At 45.8% G+C, this 10,525-nt stretch overlaps 3 protein-coding genes and 1 pseudogene across 3 annotated transcripts; all 4 read left to right on the top strand.

The window, feature by feature from the left end:
* The first annotated feature begins 660 nt into the window (after positions 1-660).
* On the top strand, positions 661-1,272 carry LOC147879105 (large ribosomal subunit protein uL22m-like). The gene has a single exon (XM_087372322.1). The coding sequence runs from the start codon at positions 661-663 to the stop codon at positions 1,270-1,272; it is 612 nt and encodes a 203-aa protein (XP_087228448.1).
* A 1,976-nt stretch (positions 1,273-3,248) lies between these two features.
* Positions 3,249-4,080, top strand: LOC147879106 (uncharacterized). The gene is made up of 3 exons (XM_087372323.1): positions 3,249-3,351; positions 3,563-3,843; positions 3,892-4,080. The coding sequence occupies exons 1-3, from the start codon at positions 3,249-3,251 to the stop codon at positions 4,078-4,080; spliced, it is 573 nt and encodes a 190-aa protein (XP_087228449.1).
* Positions 4,081-4,999: 919 nt separating this feature from the next.
* Positions 5,000-8,043, top strand: LOC147879107 (bifunctional cytochrome P450/NADPH--P450 reductase-like). Its single transcript, XM_087372324.1, has 3 exons — positions 5,000-5,933; positions 6,028-7,517; positions 7,630-8,043. The coding sequence occupies exons 1-3, from the start codon at positions 5,000-5,002 to the stop codon at positions 8,041-8,043; spliced, it is 2,838 nt and encodes a 945-aa protein (XP_087228450.1).
* Positions 8,044-8,609: 566 nt separating this feature from the next.
* On the top strand, positions 8,610-9,584 carry LOC147879108 (phytanoyl-CoA dioxygenase pseudogene; annotated as a pseudogene).
* Positions 9,585-10,525: the final 941 nt, after the last annotated feature.

Genomic DNA, 10,525 nt, shown 5'->3' on the forward strand with positions numbered 1-10,525 from the left:
GGTAAAAACATATACACGATTTGCGGTCTCCATTGAGTCCGCTGTACGACAACCACAGCAGCAATCGGGATGAATGTGGCACGCTCTGCTGGGAGCGCAGTTCGAGCAGGTATTGACTCTCAATCTTTCGGTTCAGATCAGCAAGCTAATTGATTGAAGCACGATGCGGTTCTGCCACGCTTGAATTATGCACAAGAGTAGAGCTCCTTTCGATTCAATCTCGATCTTTCACTTCATCAAGACCTCAACTCGCTGTGGCAAGCCTTCACGCACCAACAAGAGATACCCAAAATGTTTCTCGAAAGCAGTCCTCCAACCAGGCCGTTTACGAGAATCGACAAGTGTTACCAGCTCCTCATAAAGATCTGACGCCGGGCTGAAAAAGCTGCTCGTGCCGCTGAAAGAGCACGACAAAAGCTTCAAGATCAACAAGAAAAGTACACTTCGCAAAGAAGATTGGGTGGACTTGCTCCCAACAGCATCTTTGCTGATGAACAAACTCCTCGTACCACCGGCGAACCAAGTGATGTTTCACAACCAGGAGCTCGACTTGAAGGAAGGACCATGGAGAATATGTCATATGCGCTCAATCCAAGACCGAGTTCACGCGCATCATGGCAGCGGAAGATGTTGATAAGGCATATTCGCAAGAGAGGTCGGATGTCCAAGGAAGTACAAATTGCACGAACAGAAAGAAGTCATTTGTCACGATCACACTTTTTCAAGACTTCTATGAAGAAGTTGGCCCCATTAGCTCGACAAATTGCTGGAAAATCTATCGACGAGGCGATACTGCAAATGAGATTCTCGAAGAAAAGGGCTGCGAAAGAAGTACGAGCACATTTGGTTCAGTCAAGAGATGAAGCTATTGTGATGAAAGGGATGGGATTGACTGATAGTTCTCAAAAGTCCTACCCTTCAGAATCTCCTGTCATCACAGATCCAGGCATCTCACCACCTTTGGCTCATCAAAATCCAACCAAGTCTGTCAAAGATGGCCATGAAAAGCCAGAAACAGACATCTATATTGCGCAAGCATGGGTGAACAGAGGACCCTATGGTATGGAACCAGAATATCGTGCGAGAGGAAGAATCAACATTTTACGTCCACCATGGACTGGTGTCAGTGTGCTTTTGAAGGAGGAAAAGACTCGGATAAGAGAGAAGGCTGATAAAGAAGCAAGAGCTATAAAGAAAAGAATGGGAAAGAATATGTGGGTGCAGCTTCCTGACCGTCCAATCAACCGTCAAAGTCAATACGTTCTCTGGTAGGACATTGTATCCGATAGATTGTATCAATATCGCATAATGAGATTGGTCCATGTCTCTACATCACTGCAGCACGGGTGCCACGCGTGCCTTTGCTTCAAGTTCCCTATCATCTTGTGATCTTCATTCGCTTTCGAGATGTTCGTAAGTCGACTTCGGACAGGCCAGTATTGTTAGCAGTCTCAGAGCCATCATTAGCCCGATGAGAAATGGAGTTGGCTCTTCTTTTGGTCGGCAGAGTACGAGCTGTAAGAGCAGCACTCTTCTTGGCTAGAGCAAGGGATCTCCTCGATTTCTCGCATACGGAACCCGACTCGTTCAACGTTTGAATTGCAGATTGGAGTAGTGTGGTAGATGATGTTTCACCTGACCGAAGTTGTTGCAACTCTCTTTCAGCCTTGGTTTTCTCTCGCTCTGCTGCCTTAAACTCTTTTTCACACATCATCTGAGCCTCAAGATCGCACATTCCAATAGTGATCGGCAATGCTTCGATACTAGGTAGAGCCGCGTCGCGAGCAACGCACCATGTCTTCAAAGCTTTCACAATGACAATTATTTGTTGAAGTGTGTACCGACGTCTACCTTGCTTCGAGTCAGTTGCGGTCTCGGACTTACCATTTGTCTGAGAACACATGTCTACTAGCCAATTGGGTGTGGCATAGCCTGTAGACTTTTTGCTTTCAGCATTATGAACCAATCTAAGCTCGATACCACACCACCATGGCCATCTGTTTCCGACACTGTCAGAAAACTTCTTCTGCATCATCTTCCCAAGAACGACAATGATGGCATTACACTGATGAGCAGCATATGCGCCAGGGTTCGAATTCCAGCGATAATGTCGTTCTTGATAGTGCTTTCTGCACAGTAAGGGGTAAAAATCATCAGGAATTGTTGCTGTATTTGTTTTGTTACGGCCAAAGAAATGTGAAACACATAGTCGATAGTCATTGGTCAGCGGAGCAGTACACTGGACAGTTGTATCAAGAAGGTCTGGCTGACATCGTGATGGTGAGTTGATATCACGGGTTTCATATACGTCCCGAGAGGTGTTTTCGAGATCCATTGGATTGTCGATAAGGAGGGAAACGATTTACTGAGAACCAAAGTATTATTGGCTGATGACAGGGCAAGAAGCTGGGAGTTCGTGCAGCATGCTCTGCAGTCCATCATTGGGTAAAAGCGCTGCTATATGTACAAACCTATCCTGACATACTAGATCCATTGCGTCTGTGACGGTCAGAGCAATCAATCGATGACCCTCCAACGAGATCGGTCACAATATCATGAGACATAACGTTTGTTCACTGACGAGTACGGCCAGCAATGTAAGCTCGATGGTGGGCTATAGGTGAGTGTCATCGTACAAACGAAAGCAGGGTCATATCTTTAGTGTAAATACCGGAAACGATTCACCCCAGAATCATCTCAGACATGGTGACAACCAAATCGAAGGGTCGTGAAGCTTGCCAAAGCACTTTACTACAGATGGAAAACGACTGACATGGTTTGGGTACAGTTGCACGACACATTTAGGCTCGACATATAAGGCGAGTTGGCAGCATTCGGCATACCTGCCTCATGTGCAACAAGCTGCGGGCATGTGTAATCTGATATCAGCGGCCACTCCGCAGTTTTGGCAGACCAGCAGATGAAGTCGAGTCTGTTGCAGGCAACGGATTGGCGAAATCCGAGAACGACGAATTTGTTCTGGCGAGCACTAATTACCGTCGACTAGAGGCTATTTATGCTCGAGTTCCTCATCTTCATTTAGCGCAGTCGAATACGACGTTCGTCAAGTTGAGGTTGAAGGCGGCAGTCAATTGAATTGCTGCCAAAGTTGGCCCAACTGCCCGCGTACGGGTTCCCGAACATACAATCTATTATCTATCTCGATTGGCATCCGTCCTCCGTGCAGTTGAAGTCATTCAATAGAAGTGAATCCGCCAAGCACAGTGAAAGTCTAGGACCTTGCCGAAATGGCCAATTTCTCGCTTTCACCAAGCGGCTACGGCCAAAACTATACGGGGATGTTGACCAGGAGTATTGTGTTTTCAGGAGCATTATTTGTGTTTCTAACAAGTAGGTGTACAACTCTGTTGCAATGACTATGCTGACGTGCCTAGCAACTGCAATGACGTTGGCGGCCATCATTATCCCAGACTGGATCACCTACGACAATCATACAGTAAGCTCTACTCTCAAATATGCGAAAAGACGGCTGACAGGGACAAGGATCGGGGAACACACATACGATATTCATATGGACTTTCGAAACGTTGCTCCAATACAGCTATCCCTCCACCCTTCGGAAACCTGGCACTTGGAACGAACCTGAAATGTCAAGACTTTCCACGTTATTCAGATTGCCATGATGAGAACCGATACTTTTGTAGCATGTGGCGATCTGTTGGTTTTCTCATGTCATTTGGCGTTGTGATGGAAGGAATGACAATCGCCGCGTTCTTAATTTTGTTGGCTGGTGGAAAACAGAAAAGGGAACAAGGTTGGCCAGTCATGGCAACTTTAGCAGGACTCGCTGCGCTTGTACAAGCTATTGCCATGGCTCTGATGGTATGTTGAGCTGCTGACAGACACGGAATGTTCAATTGACATTGACAGGCATATCTTTACGAAAATGATGATCGCTTTTTCAACGGTTGGGTCCTTGACAAGAGCTGGGTGATGTGTACAATATCTTGGGCTGTTCAGATAACAGTCGCGCTCGCCATCACGCTTGCAGCACTTTGCTTACCGAGCGAAGGTGGTTATGAACTGATACCGGATCGGTTAGATGATGATGCAGCATAAAATATTTTTAACAATCTCGCACATAGATATCGCCAATTAGACGAACTAGATTTCTCGAGCATACACAGCCGAACGTACCATCAGGAGCCCTTCAACCTGAATGAGATGCAGTAGTATCATATTGACATTGATGGGAATTTGGAAAGTTATGAAAAGTTCGAGAAATCAGCCAGGAACACGTAGCTACAATCCTGTTGCCAATCTAGTACAGGACCTTCGCGCACATGAATCTGATGATGGAGTTTTGATAGAGCTGGCCAACTGAACAGTCTGACTCGGAGGAACCGTTTGTCCAGCCTCGGCACGTGGGAACTTTGTCACTCATTCGTCGGTCGCAATTGTTCTGCAGTTGATTCGCAATCGGTTGTGGTTCCCTGCAATGATCTTCCGGAGCATTAATCCTTCCGACTGACAGCTGAAGTCAAACAATGTCAAGTAATCGCCTCAACAAAATGTTCTTATCCGTTGCATATGCAATGCCACCATATCGGCATAGACCGTTTCGCATTCAATACAACTGTCAAAGCACAATTCCACTACAACAGCCACTACCGCGGCTGTCTTAAGATTGAGGTCCTTCGGGTTGTGTTATATTTCTCATCCGGTTGGCATCTTGAATGTTCTTTGAAAGCATCTCAACTTCTGTCTGGATAACACGGCCGATCGTGGATACGGTTGTTTATGCTATTTAATATTTTCAAGACCTGACCGAGCAGTCTGTTTTGCGACCACATGCGCATACCAAAAGCATCATGAGTGGCAGATAGAACAACCTCATCATCTCAACTTTATCGTTCTAGGAGATCTGTAAACATGAGTTCTCCAATTCCCCAGCCAACTCCGTTACCCTTCCTGGGTAACATTCGAGACATTGACCCTCAACAAGTCATGCAAAGTCTTGATCTTCTTGCAGAAAAATATGGTCAGTTCAATTTCCAAGGTCTTCCATGATGCTCATCCTTCTGCAGGAGAAATCTTCAAACTTTCTACCTTTGGCAATGATCGCTACTTCGTGTCCAGCGTTGCACTCATCAATGAACTATGCGATGAGAAACGTTTTCACAAAAACGTGGCTCCTCCGTTGGTCCAGATAAGAAACGGAACTGGTGCTGGTCTCTTTACAGCCTACACTGGCGAGCATGACTGGGAAATTGCTCATCGCACATTAGTACCTGCTTTTGGCCCGCTTCCGATTAAAGCAATGTACGATGAGATGTATGATATTGCTACTCAGCTTGTTGCTAGATGGGCTAGAAGAGGACCTGATGAGCCGATCGGAGCTGCAGAAGACTTCACAAGACTCGCATTCGATTCTATAGCCCTTTGTGCTATGGACAAACGTTTCAATTCCTTTTACAGTGACGAACTGCCACCATTCGTCACCTCAATGGTGAATTTCCTTGCTGAATCAGGCAATCGTGCACGCAGAACTCGTCTTGAAGGTCTTCTCAGTCGTGAAGCTGACCGCAAATACTGGGCTGACATTGCATATATGAGAAGTGTTGCTCAAGGGGTAATCGACCATCGACGTGCCAACCCATCGGACAAGAAGGATTTGCTGAATGCCTTGTTGTTCGGCAAAGATCCCAAGACCGGAGAACGAATGAGCGACGAGAGTATCATGGACAATATGATCACTTTCTTGGTTGCAGGTCATGAGACCACTGCAAGTCTGCTAGCATTTGCATTCTACTACATGCTGAAAAATCCAGAAACACTTCACAAAGCACAGCAAGAAATCGATCAAGTTGTTGGCAAGGATCCGATACAATATGAGCACACAACTAAATTACCATACATCGAGTCAATCCTTCGAGAAACCTTACGACTCCAACCTCCTGCACCTGCGATCAGTATGGCGTCCAATTCTGATGCAAAAGACTCGATTATTCTTGGTGGACACATTACCAGCAAATGCAACCATGATCTGTCTCTTACGCAGTCAAGGCAAAGATCCAGCCGTGTTTGGTGCTGATGCAGCTGAGTTCAAACCCGAAAGAATGTCGAAAGAGAATTTCGCCAAACTACCACCAAATGCGTGGAAGCCTTTCGGCAATGGCGCTCGAGGATGCATTGGACGCCCATTTGCATGGCAGGAAGCGATTCTTGCGGTTGCTTTAATTCTTCAGAATTTCAATGTTCGAATGGATGACCCTTCTTACCAGCTTATCGTTCGTGAGACATTGACCATCAAGCCACATGATTTTCGGATGCGAGCTAGGCTGCGCGAAGGAATTGATGCAATTCACCTTGAGAAGAGAATGTTCGCAGGGCCCGACAAGACTACGGAAACGGCTTTACCGAGTCATAATGCTACGAAGACCGCTACAACTCCAATGACCATATTGTTTGGCAGTAACTCAGGTACATGTGAGGGTCTAGCACAATCTCTAGCGTCTTCAGCCGCAGTTCATGGGTTTCGTGCCCATGTCGGAGATCTTGATTCGGCTGTGGACAAATTACCACAAGATCAGCCAATTGTTGTGATCACATCAAGTTACGAAGGTCAACCTCCAGATAACGCAGGCGCTTTCATGCAGTGGCTGAAAACTGTTGACCCTAAGAAAGTAAGCTCGGTCAAGTTTGCGGTGTTCGGGTGTGGCCATCAGGACTGGGTAGCGACCTATCAGAAAGTCCCCAAATTGGTCGAATCAGAGTTCTTAGTCAAGGGTGCTTCAATAATCCTTGAACGAGGAGAAACGAATGTTGCAGCTGGAACTATTTTTGATGATTTTGATACATGGACTGATGAGCTTTGGTCAAAGTTGTCAACGACAGGTCCTCAGGAAGGTGTGTCAGAAGGACTTGACATTGAGGTCAGCACCATATCAAGAGCGTCTCATTTACGCCATTCCGTGCAAGATGCGGTTGTTTTGAAGAATGAACTCTTGACCGCACCAGGAGTTCCAGAGAAACGACATATGGAAATTAAGTTACCTACCAGCATGACCTATCAATCAGGTGATTATCTTGCACTACTTCCTGTCAACAACGTACCGACCATTGCAAGAGTTCTCAAACGATTCAGACTTCCTTGGGATGCGATGATGCGTCTCAGGAAAGGATCTCACACGACTATTCCAACTGATCAAGAATTGTCCATTTCAGCCGTCTTGGGAGCATACGTCGAGTTAAGTAATATGGCAACTCGAAAGAATATCGCAACCATGATTCAATATGGAGGCAGAGAGGAAGATCTGTCTTCGTCAACAAAGTCGGTATTGGAGATACTCGAGAAGCATCCAGAGATCGAATTGCCTTTCGGAGTATATCTCTCCATGTTACCGCCCATGCGCATACGACAGTACAGCATATCATCATCGCCTCTCAACGATCCAACGGTGGTGAGCATCACGTTCTCTGTTGTGAAATCTGAGGATCATCTGGGAGTTGCAACGAATTATCTGCGGGACATCAGACCAGGTGCAATCATTCAAGTTGCTGTCAAGAAATCACATGCCTCTTTTCACCTGCCGAATGACGAAAGCACACCAATCATTATGGCAGGAGCTGGAACAGGTCTATCACCGTTCCATGGTTTTGTTCAAGAAAAGAGCAGTAAAGATTGCAGCTGGCAAGAAACTTGGAGAAGCTCTCTTGTTCGTTGGATGCAGAAATCCGAAAGAGGATAAGATTTATGCCGAGCAATTCCTTGAATGGGAGAAACAAGGTGCAGTCAAAATGTTTTATGCATTCAGCAGGGCTTCTGCGGAAAGTGATGGCTGCAAATATACCCAGGATCGTATGTGGAAAGAACGAGAGGAAGTGACAAGATTATTCGATGCTGGTGCTCGCAGCTATATCTGTGGCAGTGCAAAGCTGGGAAAGGGCGTTGCTGATACGGCAGCCAGGATTGCGGTTGAAGACAGCAAAGTGAAAGGTGATGAGAAGACTTATGAGCAGTGTCTGAAGTGGTGGGAAGGACTACGTGGTGAGCGATATGCAGTGGATGTTTTCGACTGAGTATGAGGGTTCGCAAGGTTGAAGGTCAACAGTTGTAAGATTAGTGATGAGCAGTGACGATACCTTTCGTGAGACAACCTAGTTAATGATAATAATGTACAACATCGAGGCTGAAGACCAATGCAATGATTATTGGTAAGGCTTTCCTCGGTAAAGAGTTTTGCGAACTTGATGTTGGACAGGTCTTGCTATCAACCCATCGCTGATTTCGTGCAGGAATGGGAGCGAATAAATTGGTCAGGTTGTCTTGAGCGTGTGGTGCCTAGCTCTCGTTTCACGACATTTTCAACTTTGTGTTCCAACCATCTTTGACGTCAAGGCTAGCAGCCGAAAGAACCTAGGAGTAAGAGTCCTCATCGCTAGAGATGATATGGTCCCAAGAGTAAATCTCGATTTAAAATATGGCGAATGAGAAAATCACAACGCTCGCAGAGATCTTGCCTCGCGGAGAAGAGTACCGACGAAAGCGTGAATAAGTTTAACTGCGGAGTGACGGGTTCCCCGCATATAGGGTAGTAAGCAGAGCATCAGTATGAAATGACATTCTCACTCAATCTCCTATAGAAATGGCACCTTCACGCATATCGCCAACGCGTTCTGAATCTGCGACGGGTCTCACGAATGCGCAGGTCGAGACCTTCTACCGCGATGGCTACCTCATCATTCCAGATTACCTATCGCAGCCTACCTGTCATCGATTGCTCGAAAAGACCCACCAACTGCTGGCTGATTTCTCGTTGGACGATCATCCCATGACAAGATTTCAGACTGGAACGGACTCGAATGGAAATCGAACGGATGGCAAACATGTTGGAGATGACTATTTCCTCTCCTCAGGTGACAAGGTTAGGTTCTTTTTCGAAGAGGATGCATTCTCCAGTAGTGGCGAATTGAACAAACCGAAAGAGAAAGCTATCAATAAGATTGGACACAATTTGCATGGACTGATACCTGAATTCGGAGAAGTGTCGCACACTGGCAAGACAGGGAAGAGGAACGCTGCCATTGCAAAGCAACTAGGTTATCGTGATCCACGATTGCTACAGTCAATGGTAATCTGCAAACAACCTGAGATTGGAGGAGCAGTACCACCACATCAAGACAGTACATTCTTGTTCACCCATCAACCGAGCGCAGTGGGATTCTGGATAGCTCTTGAGGATGCTACGGTGGAGAATGGGTGTTTAAGCTTTGCACCAGGCAGCCACAGACGTGCTCCAATCAAAGAAAGGTTTATCAGGAAAGATGGAGGTACAGACTTTGAGCCTGTAAAGGATGAAGATCGATGGCCACGAGGCTTGGAAACAGAGGAAAGTAAAGAGGAGGAATATGTGCTTGGAGAGGTGACAGCTGGCACTTTGGTACTGATACATGGGAATATCCTGCACAAAAGTGAGAAGAATCTAAGTCAGAAAGGCAGGATTATTTACACCTTTCATCTGATTGAAGGAACAGAACATTATGACGAGAAGAATTGGTTACAAGTTCCTGGTGGACCTGAATCGTTTACCAAGTTGGAGCATGGATCGAATTCACACTGAGATCCACATGCAGAAAGTCAGGCAGTGTCGCGACAAACTCGTCTCTATGCGAAAATACCGACCGTTTGTCCCTTGGTACTTTTGTACGTGTTCAACACCTAAGTATGTGCATCGCCGAGCAATGTCAGATGAAGTTCAATACATCAGCAAAGATTGTACAACCTTTAAGGCCTCCTGGAGATCAAGCTGCATACTGTAAAGCTATACCTTTCAAAGAAAAATCGGTATCGGCTTCCTCGATCTGCCACATCCATGGCATAAGGTAACCCTTTTGATGCCACACTGGAGTTGTTTACGCAGCTCTTTGGTCAAACGACATGGATTCCGTTCTACTATGGAAGACCCTTCAGATGGACACTTCTTTTGACTTGCGCATCAGATCTAGTCTGATTTCTAATCTGGCCAGAGTTGGTCGAAAACCAGAAGGACTGTCACAATATTCACTATTTAGTCTATACGGCAGACAGGGTCCGAGAATCTTTACTAATACATTTTATTCGTGAACGCATTCTGACGATCGGTTCATGGCGAGGCTAGGCAACAAGTGGTGTGCTAAGAATTACGGGTACAATGTATATGTCTCTATAGAATACTAGTCATCAATTGTTGGCTTAGCAAGAGAATTATTGCACATTCATGGTATCATATAGGACGGCAAAAAAGTCAGTGCTTTTGCATCAAATCCGCCATCCCATTCTCACGAAGGCAGTCTATTGTCTTGGGATTCTTGAATCGATACAGGAAGTAACGTATAGAGTTAATATATTACAGCCTCTGCTTTTATATCCGGACTTTGCGAGATCTACGTAATGTGTACTAAACAGTAGAATAGTTAAACAAACACGAAACTACCTTCATATTTCCTGATACCTCCTAATAAAGTAGGGGTAGTACCGACCCACTTTTCGGGTTAGGGTTAGGGTTATCGTCTGATTGAATGT

This window comes from Dipteris shenzhenensis, unplaced genomic scaffold, assembly GCF_047967505.1.
Source record: "Dipteris shenzhenensis isolate YYH24624 ecotype China unplaced genomic scaffold, Dip_SZ_1.0 scaf0092, whole genome shotgun sequence".
Classification (NCBI taxonomy): Eukaryota; Viridiplantae; Streptophyta; class Polypodiopsida; order Gleicheniales; family Dipteridaceae; genus Dipteris; species Dipteris shenzhenensis.

What these genes read in the sequence shown, in the direction of transcription:
- LOC147879105 (XM_087372322.1), top strand. Translation starts at nt 661, where the DNA reads ATGTCCAAGGAAGTACAAATTGCACGAACAGAAAGAAGTCATTTGTCA.
- LOC147879106 (XM_087372323.1), top strand. Translation starts at nt 3,249, where the DNA reads ATGGCCAATTTCTCGCTTTCACCAAGCGGCTACGGCCAAAACTATACG. An exon ending in ATTATTTGTGTTTCTAACAA is followed by an intron (nt 3,352 to 3,562) that starts GTAGGTGTACAA and finishes GCTCCAATACAG; the next exon opens with CTATCCCTCCACCCTTCGGA. An exon ending in CTATTGCCATGGCTCTGATG is followed by an intron (nt 3,844 to 3,891) that starts GTATGTTGAGCT and finishes TGACATTGACAG; the next exon opens with GCATATCTTTACGAAAATGA.
- LOC147879107 (XM_087372324.1), top strand. Translation starts at nt 5,000, where the DNA reads ATGGTCAGTTCAATTTCCAAGGTCTTCCATGATGCTCATCCTTCTGCA. An exon ending in ACCTCCTGCACCTGCGATCA is followed by an intron (nt 5,934 to 6,027) that starts GTATGGCGTCCA and finishes TACGCAGTCAAG; the next exon opens with GCAAAGATCCAGCCGTGTTT. An exon ending in GACCAGGTGCAATCATTCAA is followed by an intron (nt 7,518 to 7,629) that starts GTTGCTGTCAAG and finishes GTTTTGTTCAAG; the next exon opens with AAAAGAGCAGTAAAGATTGC.